The 14,366-nt window shown below is 44.8% G+C and overlaps 1 protein-coding gene across 1 annotated transcript; it reads right to left on the minus strand.

Annotated features, from left to right (window-relative positions):
* Window positions 1-677: 677 nt before the first annotated feature.
* On the minus strand, window positions 678-3,569 carry skida1 (SKI/DACH domain containing 1). The gene has a single exon (XM_076761748.1). The coding sequence runs from the start codon at window positions 3,567-3,569 to the stop codon at window positions 1,029-1,031; it is 2,541 nt and encodes an 846-aa protein (XP_076617863.1). The 3' UTR covers window positions 678-1,028.
* Window positions 3,570-14,366: the final 10,797 nt, after the last annotated feature.

Genomic DNA, 14,366 nt, shown 5'->3' on the forward strand with positions numbered 1-14,366 from the left:
TGCAGAGGAAATCGCCAAGTGGATCAGGAGGGGACGTGAATATGAGTCCTAACGTGGGACCTAACGTGCCATGAAGGTCTGAGCCTTGTTCTTTTTGATTGTCTGTACATAAGGCCTGTGTTGTGTCTGGGCCTGCGCCTGTGCACACCTCACACATTTGCAAACCAGGAAATACTCTGCAGAAATAAAAACAAGACTGACAACCAGATCACAAGGACTCCAAAAAAAACAAAAACAGAAAAAAACCCCACAACCACCAGGAATAAATTCCTGTCAAATCTAATAAAGGCTTAACCGTGAGTATGTATAGATAGGCATTAATAAACCAATTTTTTTAATAATTCTCTGGAATTAAACACTTGGACACGTGGGTCATTGTGGCCAAGCTGGTCAGCATGAGAGAAAGAAAACACAGCTGTGATATATAGGTTAAAATACACCAAGTGGCACAGAATGGGAAACCCTGATTTTTTTTTTCTTTTTTATGATTTACAAAGTCAAACTTGCTCTCAGTCCCAGATACATTAAGAGTAGCTTCATCTCAAGGAATGCTGTGTTTTTTCCCCACCCCTTTCCTCTTTCAGACAAAGCACAAACCACTGAAACCCTGGCACCATACAATCCAACAGGTCAGCATAGAAAAGCGAAGAAGAAATAATCAGGGGGAGGAAAAAAAAAGTCAAGTAAACACAATAATGAGAACCTTACATATTGCTTAGGATTGATAGCTTATCTAAAGTTTTTTTAAGCATTAATCCACCAGCGGTGTTTCACAGTCCTGTGTGGCGTTTTTCTGAGGCTCCAAAAAGGGATCTTGAAGGTTTTCCTCCATCAAACTTCAAAACAAAGCGGAATGTAAACCCATTCAGAGGAGGGGAAAAAATGGGTGGGGGGGAGTGGAAGAAAAAATAATAATAAACACCGATAAAGTTGCGAGCAATTTGATGAGCTCACGTTAAGACTTCGGGCTGCGATTAGGTTGGACGTGGACACGATGTGAGCTTTTGTTTTTTGCTTTAAAAACCAGCTCAGTATTTCCTAGTTCTCTGAGCGTGTGGGGGAGGGAGAATCTGGCCGCCTGGCTGCCACCTCCACACGGGGTGGGACGGAGGGGGAGGCCCGGGGCCCCTCAGCGAGTTCAGGGAGTAAGCAGGGCACAAATCCCCGTCGCTGCCAACAACCAGCGACGGTGGGGATGGGAAGTTTGCCATCAGGCTGAAAGGCGTTTTAGCAGGCGATGCTACAGTGCACGCGTTGCTGCGTTTGCGTCTGCTCGGTAAATCCTCCGTGGATACCTCCTCGCAGCCCGCGGGACGAGAAGAAGAAGACGAAGAAGAAGAAGAGGAGGAGGAGGAGGAGGTGGTAGAGGAGGAGGAGGAGGAGGAGGAGGAGGAGGAGGAAGAGGCAGCCTTGTTGACCCTGGGAACGTTTTGTTTTGTTTGCACCCTGGAAACTCGGGATTTCTTATTCCCCAGCACCGGAGCCCTGCAGTTTTTGTTCCCGTACTCCCCCTCGTCGACGCACGGGGTGTCCTGGGTGCTCCAGCATTCCTGAGGACCACAGGGGGGCCTGGGGACCACGTCAGGGCTCTTCTCTGTGTCTTTAATCCCGCTGCTGAAAAAGTCCCCTTGTTTGATGGCCCCACTGGGATACTGGCCACTGCTACTCTCTGCCTTATCTCCTTTACATTTGACTGCAGCGGCCTGGTATTCATATTCATCACAGCTTTCCTCCACTTTAACTTTCACATTGTGGAGGTTGAAGGGCGGTGTCCGGGCTGTCCTGCCGCTGTCCGAGTGGGGGGCGGCGGTCACAGAGGACTCCTCCGATTCGGTCTTTATTTTTTTCAGAGGAGTGGGCAGTTTCACGCTGGCGGCTTTCGCCTCCCTTTTGTCCGTACATTTGGGGAGCTTGTCGTGGTCACACTGTGCGCTCAGTCCCGGGGGGCACTTGGTGGGGTGCCCCGGCGTCGTGCGTGAGGGGTGAAAGGCCTTATTCCGGTTGGGTCCGGGTGAATAAGGGACCAGCTCGTCCGCGGGGTCAGATCTGTCATGATCAGCCTCAAACGCGTTTTCCCTTTTAGACTCGATGAAGAAGCTCTCCCCCACGACAGCTGAGTTAAATTTTGGTGTCTGCAAGGGTCCCAAGTCCTTTCTAGTTTCACTGCATATAAATTCACATTTCTGCCGTTTCTCCTGTCTGCTGTCTCCTGTCTGTGACGAGGCAGCATGATCCAGTGTCCTGTACTGTCTCTCTTGTTGCTGGTGGTTGTTGTAGTGAAACGTGGGCTGCAGGACCAAAGGTGCTTTACTAGTGTTGAGAGTTTTGACGAGGGAACCGACCCGGGCCCGTCTGAACCGGATGCTCTGCACCGACACACGGCTAGAAACGGAGCTCGAGTCGGACTGAGAGGAGCTCTCCTCCTCGTCTGAGCTGACCTCTGAACTGTCTGACTGCGTGTCATCCTCATCCTCGCCCTCCTCTTCCTCCTCCGAGCTCCCGGAGTTGCTGGTGGTGGAGAAACCGGACCCAAAGTCCGAGTCGGGGTACGCCCGGTCTGAGTAGGTGCTGGACTCAGTGTCGCTGCTGTAACTCTCTGGGAAACTCGGCTCGTGGTGGTGATGATGGTGGTGATGGTGGTGCTGGTGGTGGTGATGATGGTGAGGTCTGGGGTCAAGATAAAAATCCGGACCGAGGTGGAAAGCACCAAAAGAAGTCCCGTGACCGCCGGGTGATTTGGGTTGTAAGAGCAGCACTGGCGGTACGTGGTGGTGCGCGTGTTTGCTCCTGCTCCACGAGTGCCTCGCGCTGTCCCTGCCGCCGCCCCCCTCGCGCCTCCTCTTCCTTTTGTGAAGTAGGTCGCCGGCTGAGCGCGAGAGCCTGGACTGAGCAGCTATGGCGGACACCACCGGCTGCCGGCTCACAGCGCTCCGGAAAAACGAGTGCCTTTGGCTCAAGGTAACGCGGTTCCCTGTTATTTTCGCTGTTTCATAGTTTTTAAAGTGTTTGTGACTAGACTTGGTCACCGAACGGTATTCCCGTCCGTGGGTTTTGTGGTAAAATTGAGGTAGTTTGGAGTCGGTAAGGCAAGGAGTCAGCTCTCTCCTCCTGCCCGTTTTGTTGTGAAGTGCGAGAGTCTCCGGGACACCGTGCAAACTAAACCAAACTTTTTCCTTCCACAGCTCGGCGTCCGCACGCAGGAACCCCTGGGACGCATCCTCGTCCCCGGGGGCACACGCCGCTTTCGCTTTCCTTTTGTTGGACTTCAACACCCGCTCCGTCTTGCAGGAGAAATACAGAGCCTCCACGTCCTCCCGCGATATGAGGGTGCATTTAGCGGCATGGAAAGCTATAGAGTTTATTGCTTTGAGCTTCCGCAGCTCCTCCAGGTCGCAGTGGTGCTTCTTCACCTTCAGGTGATCCATGCGTTTGTGCACCGTGGTCCGGGGGATGTTCTTCAGCAGGTCGGTGAAGACCTGAGACAAAGCAAACATTTGCTTGCCTTTGATGAGCAGGTATCCCAGTCTCACTCCTTGCATTTCCTCAAAGCCACACTCCAGGTCTCCCATGTTTTATGCATCCAATGTATCAATCCATGTAGTCACTTTCAGTACACTATGGATTCACCAGTAAATGGCATGGGGTCGCGAGCTCAAGGCATCCTGCTCATACCTTTAATCCATCCACACTGCTGCTGCGTCATGAAAATGCAAACTTTGACATGCGGAGTTAAATGGAGCTGCCGGTGTCTAATAGGCTGAATGAGCCGACAGCATCCACTCGTCGCCTTCTGCCCGGGTCCGGCATGGTGGAGGAACGGATGCGTCCACCAAGCCGGGGCTGCTGCTGCTACCTGCCTCTGCCGGCTCCACTCCCCTCTGGACGGCAGCAGGACGAGGGGTAGGTGTACACCACTGCCTCAGCCAGAGGGATAAAATAGCGAGGAGAGAGAGAGACAGAGAGAGACAGAGAGAGAGAGAGGGAGGGAGAGGGAGTTGTGAGGGTGGAGGGGAGGGAGAAAGAGAGAGAGAGAGAGAGAGTCCGAGACAGAGAGAAACAGAATAAGAGCTAAAATGCAGCTGCTATTCTGGCTGCTGGTTGAGCCGCAAATAAAATGACAGAGAGGGGAGGTGCGCGAGTCTGGAGACACCTTCATCAATTAATGCCTTCGGAGTCGACGCCCATTGGACGCCGCTGACAGGTGATGCAATAAAAAAATGGATATTCCATCCCCACCCCCTCCCACACCCACAGTTACAATAGTTTACAATTGTGTCCATAGACTTCCGTGCTTGAGCAAATAATGCACTTATGACAAGTTCATATTTCAACAGCTGAATAAAAGAGCTGCTGAAAATTCAGCCCAGTTCATAGTGCATGTCGCCTACAACCGCAATAGGTAGCCAGAGCCTGCAAACTGTCATGATAGGACTGGAATGTATTGTGTGCTTTTGCCTTTCGGTCCACATCAAAACGCATGCGGTAGTAGTCCTATATGGAATCGATTGTGTGCTGGTAAAATGACTGCACACTCCGGCTATTTTAGACGGTTTGATGTGTTAACGCAGCGCAGCTTAAACAAAGACGTTTGCTTTTTACACTTGGGGAGCTGCTTTTCCACGTTTAGGCTGCTGCCTTGACCAAGGCTCAACTCATCTGCTTTTGTTGGCTCTAGCTTTTCCTCCATATGATTTTTTCCTCGTGGTTGACTATAGACTGACCTACTTATCCTACAATATTTGTTCAGACTGAGCAGACCTATATTCATGACTGACTATACCTTAAATCCGTCGTTATTTCCAGTGTTCTTTTTATATATGCATTTTCGCTTTACAGTGTGTGTGCGTGTGTGTTTGTGCGCGTAATAATTTGACGCATAATTTGCTGTAAAGCACGCTGCAGCGCTGTTAATATATTATGTATTTACGCGTGCAATTATTATACTTCGAGATTAAAAATGTTCAGACCATCAAACTTTAGAAATTATATTCTTGTGAATTTAGTGGAGTCATGCTAAACCGGCAAATTCCTGTTAAATTGTAGCCTACTTTTCACCCTGGTTAAACAAAGTGAACAGTGATTGGGCAGACTAAAAGTGCAGAGTCAGGGTTGCTTTTCCCACCAGATTTTCCGGACAATGTAGGTTAAGGCTGCAGCTACTTAAATAATCCAATTAAGATTTTCCGTTTAAAACATTTTAACATAACTTCGAGCAACAATTATAGAATATATCTAATATATTTCAGCAATATGTAACGTTAATGAACGGTCATGTTAAGAATATTTATAATACCTCACTATCAACAAGTATCTTTTTATAATAGGGGGAACAGGAACATAGACATCTGTGGATTATTGAAAGATATTATTAAACGTTGTCATTTGGCTTTTTTAATTAGCAGGAATTTTTGGATCCGGTGTCATGCGTAATACTTTGTGCACATTTTAACCATGCGGATGTGCATATTGTATGTGCACACCGAAAACAACGTTATATGCACGCGCGCGCGCGCGCACTCACACACACACTCAGCACACCGATTTGAGTTTTCATGGAGCGTGCACACACGAGACACGCAATCTGAACGACGCACGCGCACACACGCACAGAGAAAGCAGAGGCTGAAGCCACCACCCACAACGATGTCCAAATAATGTGACTGGGTAGTATATTATATAGGCTAATTGTTTGAATTACCGGTAGACCTACACACGGTTGTTTGGACTCGCTATTGTGTTTCGCCCCTGAGCCACATTTTTCCAACACTCCCTGCTTATGTTCCGTCTTTGTTATCTATAAAACACGTGGGTCCCTTGTGGTCGGATCCTAACGGGCAGCGTTGTGCGTAATGGGGCCAAACTCAAGACTGGGCATGCTCATCTCCACGATGTTAAGCCTATGTACGTGTTTACAGACCATTCACTGTATGTTGAATAGCATCGATGTTACCTCGGTGTTACATCAAACAGCGTGTTACATATGTAGGCGTTGTTATTATAGCTCCTTGTTAAACCTCTGAATGTGATTGGATCATGTCCACACGATCCACGCAATACTGGACTGTGAGCATAATCTCTAAGGTGGTGGTCATGGACAAGATCGTGCATTCCAAACAATATCAGGAAGACAGTCTGTGAATGGGATTTAATGGACAAATGAATGAAATGGGGGGGGGGGGGGGGGGGGGGGGGGGGTAAAATAGAATTCTGTATATAAACACATACTATATACAGTACCTGTAGCCATCACACACGTGCGCATGTATTAGGGATTAGGGTCAGTGTTGCACCTTGAAATGTCAGCCTATTTAGGGTCATGGGGACTGTGGCTTGTTTTCGACCAAAAATATGTCTCTTTTTTTAGGGTTAAGCCTTTGCTTCTAATTTAAGAGCATACATTACAGTGGCTGCGCATGGCGGCATAGAATCATAGAGATAATTAAATGTTATAATTATAGCAGCCTCTAGTGTGAAAAATGTCTTACTTATGAAGGTTCTGTTGTACTCGATATGCCGCTGAAGGCTGTTACGCACCGCATAAGTTACTTCTAGACATTAGGGGTTAGGCTCGGGGTTACAGATGAAACACTGAAACACACCATGAGTGAACGCAGTGTGTGTGTGTGTGTGTGTGTGTGTGTGTGTGTGTGTGTGTGTGTGTGTAACACTAGCAGTGAATATATGTCTTATAGGCTGTCCAAACACTTTATTTAACTCCACTTTAACTCTTTCAGCCATGGGTCATCTGACCTGCATTCTCGTCACTTTACGTACAACCAATGACCTGCACGTTGAGCTGTCCTCGCTCTGGTTGCAGCAAAACTCGCTTTACACGTACTGATTCTGTATGACAGCACTGATACATGGAGCATGCGGAGTTTCACGGATGCACCAGAGTGAAGTGAGAGGAGGGGCAGCTTGTTGAGGTCTGGATCCCCGGGGGAATAACTCAGATCCCTGAGCCTCGGTGCACCGTGCCGGCCTGGGGGATGCAGAGGGGAAGAACCATCTCACGTCCTGACCACTGGCTCTCTCGCTCTTTCGTGAACTTCTTTTCTGTTTAACAGAATAAGTGTTTATTCATTTTTTTTCTTTCTTTTTTAACCATACAGCCAGACAATTTAAGCCAATGTAAACTAACCAGTTCTCTTCTCCTGACCTGAACTGGTCCACATCCAAACTGACCAGTGTCATGAGGGCTTTACACAGAGAATATATATAAAAAGAAAAAAAAAAAAAAGAAAAAAAAAAAGAAAGTAAAAAAGAATATAACTGTCCTGTCACACAGACACATCTTGGATCGCAACATCATGAGATTGCATCCAACTGTTCTGACGTTTGTTAAAACACTGCAGCCGAGATCAATTAACCCCAATTTCCCATAACTTTTTTCAGTGTTGTCACAGTTCTCTATTGACCTCTCCGCGATGATCTAGAGCAAATGTTAGTAGTATGTTCATGGCATATCCATAAAAAATAATTATTACTTATTTAGTTATTTATTTAATATATTTCACAGAACATGAAAACGTATGCCCAAATAAAATAGGGATCTTAACCTGCTTAAAAAAACAACAAAGAACTAAAATACGTAAAAAAAAATAATTTCTACTTTATAACGTATCAAGCTGAATTTGATAAAACGTTGCCAGTGAAGTTGACTTGCAAGTGCCCCATGCTGACTCCATAATCCTTGTTTTAGAATTAGAGATCTTATCCCAAGATCCCAATTGAAAGCCACCTAAAAGAATATTGTAATAATTACCGAATAAAAATAACCTTGTGTATATATACATATTCGAGTATTTCCAATTAAGACCACGGACTCTTTGTTATGCAGATTTGTGATACACCAGATGCCACAGAGCACTTATTCCACCCTCTCCTGCGCCTGGATGCCGGCTGGGACCGGAGGGGAGGAGACGAGAGCGAGTGGCCGAGGGAGAGAACTCAACCGCGGGGGAGGTTTCTTGCAACAGCCCGCTGAGTGCTGGTGATACGGGGGAATGCCTCAGACGACCAAATGTTGCACTTCAGGCTCATTCCTAGTGATGGACACTGGGCTGCTCCTGAGTAGGCCTGATATGTTTGTGGTCTGGCTGGACTTACAGTGGAGGAAAGGCACCAAAGATTCACGCCAATCTGTAGGACCACCGTTCATACACAATGAGAACAAGTGAAACTTAAATGAGTAAAACTTTTTTTTAAGTTAAAATGTTAATGACGGATGTTCTCTTGGCTGCTGCTTTAATGTACTTAAGAAAATTTCCACTACTTCTCTCAGGCATCCCGGCTTAAAGGGGGAGATAGACGGATTACGGTGAGGACACGGCCTGCACACGCACACACCCAAACGTGCACGCGCGCGCATGACCTGTGAACACACGTCATTTTGTGCAACGTAACCTACAGTTTAACAAGAGTGAAACTGTTTGGAACTTCAATGGGGGTATTTATGTGATATAAATACAGACGAGCGTAGCTGATTTCAACTTAACAGCCTTGCAAAATCTGAAGCACGTCCACATACTTTACGCAACCGTGATGTGAAAACCAGTTTTTGAACGACGTTTATGTAACTGGTTCATCTGGTGAATTTCATAGATTTTATAAGCTCACTGGCCATAAAAATCTGTTGATGCAGGCAAAGCTTCCGAACGCTTCCACTTTCCTAACACTCATCAGACCGAACGTGTTGCTCCCGCAGCCCCGGCTCATTTGTTTTGCATTGAGTTTTATGGAGACACTTGGTCAAGGAGGCGCAGGCACTTGTAAGAGCATAGACTTTTTATGACACAAACCCACTGCCCCATGCCAAAACAATGAATTCCTCTCCACCCCCCAACCACCCCGGGAGAATGTGATTTTACATGCAATCCGAGCCTGAAGTGTGTGCGGACAGTGGTGGGGGGAGGGCTCTCTTCACCTTTCACCCCGCCGTGTTGGGACTATTTTTTCCTGGGCCCCTCTCGCCGACCAGAGAGGAGACTATAGGTAAACACGGATGGGTCTGAATGCGGTGTAACCGGGGAAGACGCATTATGGCTGTGGAGCAGTGGGTTCATATTGCCTTTCAGGTCATTTCAGTGTTTGCAGCTCCTCCATATGTCACGCTTTCACATATCGGGAATCTTCAGCAGATGAAAAAACACGGACAGTTTGTATTTGAATAGCCGATGACTATAAAAACAAATAATTGGTTAGTTTACTGAAGTGACTGGATTTTACAGAAGCCCCCTCCCCTCTCCAATTGTTCCCTACACATCCTGTCTTATGGGGACAAAATCCTCTCACACGGACGGGAATGCACATGGTCTATCACAACCATTACAGCCCTTACAACAGACACGCTATTGCACTTACCATAAACTGCCATGAACCATAAGAAAGACATGCACAATCAGCCCAAGTATGTTCATACTATAGACATAAAAATACCGTTTAGAATATCTGTTTGAAATATAGCCTATAATTACTGCCTAAATGAATATCAGGCTCTGTTAAATGTAATGATGCATTTACTGGGGTTGCTGCAGGTGAATAATCTTAACTATAAACTGCATTCATGCAACAGGGAGATGGACTGGAGGGATGGAGAACTTGTGCATGTGTGTGCTGCTAACTCACTGCTTTGTCCGTGAAACATCATTTTCATTGTTTCTATTTACTGAAGCTTGAAGAGTAATAGTTGGGATAAATTTATATGGGATTGTGTAAAACCTGATCAAACACGTCACACATTTTCTTGAATTTAACATAAACAACGTTAGGCTGTTGATTTTATTTAGCAAGGTCTACATGCCTCCATGACACCGATGAAAAATAGCCATTAGTCATTAATAAATTGATCTGAAAACAAGCATATGGCGTCTGTTTCACGACACAATTGCTTCAAAATAAAAGTCCTATAGTTAGCTGTCAGTAGTCATTTGTTGAAGCTTATGAGCTCAGTCTGTGAAAACATTCCTCTCAGACTGCTTTAGTTTTCTGCGGAGTTCCCCTTCAGTGCGCGCGGGGACGCGCGCGCGCACACACACACACGCACACACACATTTGGGATGCAATGTTTAAGAACAAAATTGGGATTTTATTAGTTATGTGACATTTTTTTCTTTCTGGGAATTTATAAATGTCAAGAAAACACAAGCTTTAAAAGAGTGGAGTTAGGTGGGCAAATTTAGACAAAATAAATAACCAGCAGGCAGTTAAGGTAGTCCAACATTTGTGTATACAATGCCTCCACACAATGCCATTTCAGATACAGATTACATACAAGTCTGTGGATGTGGGGGCTGCTTTTCCCACTGTTGCCTTTCCTCCCTGCGTATTTCACACGTTCCCTGTTCTGCACAGAGAGACCACAAAACTTCACTCAGCCTATGCAAACATGCCCAGAGCCCGATCATGAGAGCCCTCTGACTACCTTTCTGACAATTAAATACAGATCAAAAGATACAGGAATAATAAGGGATATGAATGAGCATACTGCAAGAAAATTCAACTAAACTCTTTTATTTCCATACATTGTTTCTAAATGGATCTCCTGAATGCTTGCAAACTGCAAAATCAATGAAATGGGAAATACCACAATCGACTGCTTGTCAAGGAAGTTGTCTCAGCCTTTTGTTTATTTCTGCTCTCTCTCACCAAGGTCCACCTTTACTCCCATACTGTGCAAGTGAAATAGGCTGCCAACTGTGGGGAATACACAGGCCCAATTTTTGAAAACCCAGACAGATTTAGTAGCCTATGACATAATTCCTGCTCTACAGGCTACATTTATATTTTGAGAAAATGGTGCAGGTTTCCTCAGGTTGTTAAATTTTAACCATTTCTCTAACAATGAATATCTTTTATGAGGCAAAATGGTTGAAACAAGGCAGCTAATTTTCAAGGTCTGTAGCAGAAACTCTGTTGCAGTGCATGGATTTGGAAATCCTGACACAAATACCAAGTTGATGAAGTACAGTGTGAACAACAAGGCTGTAACGGATAGCATCTAAGAGATCTGCTTGGTTATAATCAAAGAACTGAAATTGTATAAAAGCTCTGAGTGCCACAGTATATGTACTTTGAGGTCACCGAGCAGACAGTGTCGCTGCAATTTTCTGTCTCAGAGACAGCTCCTGTCTGACAACCCGAGGAACATTACACATGATTCGAGCAGACTTTGACTTAATCAAGTGCAAGTTGTAAAAATCATTTGCCATTTTCAGTGTTTCAGTAGCTATATGGGCCCCTCCACCACTGCTGCCCCCTCCTTCGCCTCCCTTTGTTCTCTCCAGCTCTAATAGGTTTTCCCCTGCCACACACAATTCACTTTTTTTTTCCCTTTTCCCCAGCTCCCCATCCCTCCCACACCCCCTTTTAGTGCAGTGCCCAGTGTCGACTGGAGCATTTGAGCAATTTGAAATTAAAGCAAACAATGGGCAGGCACTCCCAGGGACCTCTCGCTCACCATATTACACGGAGGACGCTCGTGTGCTCTTGCGCATTATTGGCAAGTCATTACGTTTCTCTGGAAACCAAGAGCGGGAGCTCGCTCAGAGGAATCGGTGATGCAAGCAGCAGCTGAGTGCTTGGAGTAGTGTGTGTGTGTGTGTGTGTGTGTGTGTGTGTGTGTGTGTGTGTGTGTGTTTTCTGGAGCATCCTTGGCAACAGCATGGGGATGCTATCAAAACAAAACTGTATATTGACAGGTCTGATATGCAGCCTGATTCTCAAAGCCCATTCTATATACATTTTTCCAAGATGAAGGTTTTCATATTTACAATGAAAAGCTTTTCAAATTGTTGTCTAGAGTGTACCGGCTCCATGCTCACCATAGCCCCATACCTTTTCCATTCTTAATCATACTGGGATGACAACGAGAAAAACACAACATATTTTAGTTACTTGAAAATATTAAGTTCCAACCCAAGCTGTTAATTTTTGAGAAGTGTGCGTATACATATAAACCATGATTCAGATTAAGTATTTATATATGGGCTATCATTTCAGAGAATCTTTCAAAAATCACCAAAACCTACAGCTGTCATTGACTTTAAAGCTGTAAAAAAGATGCTGTTGTCATGTTTTTTGTTTTTTTTTTTTAAATCATCTATAGTCACTTTGTTTTGAATGAGTTTAGTAAGAAGCAATAAAATTCAACATCTACTAGCTTCACTTTTAAAGATGCACGTGTGGATGTGTACAAATAACAAATATAACTGATATCTGGAAAACATTCTGCATTAAAATGAATTCTTAAACTTACAGCATATTTACAAATGAGCACAAGCTGCCTATAGAGTAGTAGCGAAGTCTCGTGACAGTCATCCTCATAGAATAAAACAAAACTTAAATGTAGAAAAACCCCATAGAAAGGGGAAATCAATGACAGTGCAGAATTTAGTGCAATAACTGATGCATATGTTTAGCCTGCTTGAACCTCTAAATAAATTTTTAAAAGGTCTGTATGTGTGAACACAATTTTCCAGGCCTGTAATTATTATTTTCATTGCTGATTATTCCACCAATTACTTTCTTGACTAACCAGTTAATTGTTCAGTCTATAAAATCAGTCCAGTCCAGTGAGGGACTGCTGTGCTTATAAAACATAAATCTAAAAATGCTTATTAAAATTTCCCATAAACCAAGTTGACATATTTCCATGTATTGTTTTTTTCTCACCATCTGTCCAAAACTCAACAATAAATAATACAATTATAAAACAAAACAGCACAAAATCCTCACACTTGATTTGTATTTTGCTTAAAAATACTATTAATTACCAAATATGTTGTTGCTTAATTTTTGTTTGCTTGATTAAGATTGATCAACTAATCATTTCAGCTCCAAATTGTGCTACTTTGTAAAACAATCCGACATGATCCTCACATTAAAAGTACAGCCCAACAAACATTCACATTTCTTTTCAGTGCAGCTTTTCAGCTATCTGCATCACAGCTCATCCACTCAGCAGATCAAGAACAAATTTTAACCACATGAAAACACAGACCGGTTTTCGAAACACTGTGCTTTTAACAGCTGCTGACCCTTGTAGGTCTCTGTCAGTGATACGTCACATCTTTGCCTACCTCCATGTTGCTACACTGCTGACTGTAGGTGTGTCCCAATTCAGGGGCTGCATCCTTCGGAGGACCCAGCCTACGCGGTCTCTGGAGGCTGGGTCCTGCGGAGGATCCTCCGTCGGCCGCATCAACTATCGGTAAATGGGACGGTCTAGCCTTCGGAGTATTTCCTGATTGCGTCACGACGTCATAACTTCTTCCCTCCTAACCCGGGAAAAACACAAGTACGGGGTGCAGAGATGCGCCCGTACAGCTCCTATCGCTTGTAAGAGGCGCGAAATGTAGCCTATTATACAACTTACAAATTCACCTGATGTGAATATCTTCACAGCTTCGCGTCGGACGGCGCAACTGTTATATTAGACCTAATCAGTGGAGGGAAGTGACATGATTGCTTAACGTTATGTTACGTGATACAAAGTATCGTTTCAGAGGGCAAGTGCACCTCTTACCGCTTGTGTGTGTCCAGAGGATGATGCCAAATTTTGTTTCAAAGACTCAAAGTCCACAGATAGTTTCCTAAATCATTTTTATTGCAAGAAATATTATCCACGATTCACTCTGATCATTAAATGTGGTTAAAGGAAACTATAAAATCACTCATGTTGTCTCCTGTCTTGCCGTTGTGTTAAATAAACTGTGAAATAACGTATGTTCTGAGTTTCTGTTGCCACGGTTACCAACTAGCGTTTGAGCCAGCGCAATAATTTAGAACAATCAGGCTATTTGACCGGAACTTTTTTATAGTTGTCCTACAACTCTTTTTAACGGAGACCCTGCAGCCAATCACAATCGAGTATTCACCCAAAATAAGATATCAGTTGACATGCGAGCTTGTAACATTTGTAAGTGAAGAGTTTTAATAAGGCTAACTGTTAACTGAGCTCCTCATATCAACAGGTCGCCATTATTAAAAAAAAAACAATCGGTGCGCAAAGCATCTTGGGATATGGGAGGCCGTGAAGGATAGTAGCGACGCATCCTCCAAATACAGGGAAAAGGAGGACGCATTTGTCGGCTGCATTTGGAGGATCCTTCGAATTTGGACGAATTGGGACAGCCTTCGCGCAGCGTTATGACGTAAGCGGCCTTCAAATCCATCGTCCGAAGGATGCAGCCCCTGAATTGGGACACAGCTAGTGATTCGAGTAGAGTGAAGTTTCTTTGCTACAAAGTTTCAAACCATCTCGACCATGTGAAACCAAAATGGAACGTTACTGTCGGCGGTCCAATCACACCCGCCTTTTACTTCCTGTCAGAGGGCACGCACACACACGCGCCTTGCGTCATTAC

Source organism: Chaetodon auriga, chromosome 21 (genome assembly GCF_051107435.1).
Source record: "Chaetodon auriga isolate fChaAug3 chromosome 21, fChaAug3.hap1, whole genome shotgun sequence".
NCBI classification, from domain to species: Eukaryota; Metazoa; Chordata; class Actinopteri; order Chaetodontiformes; family Chaetodontidae; genus Chaetodon; species Chaetodon auriga.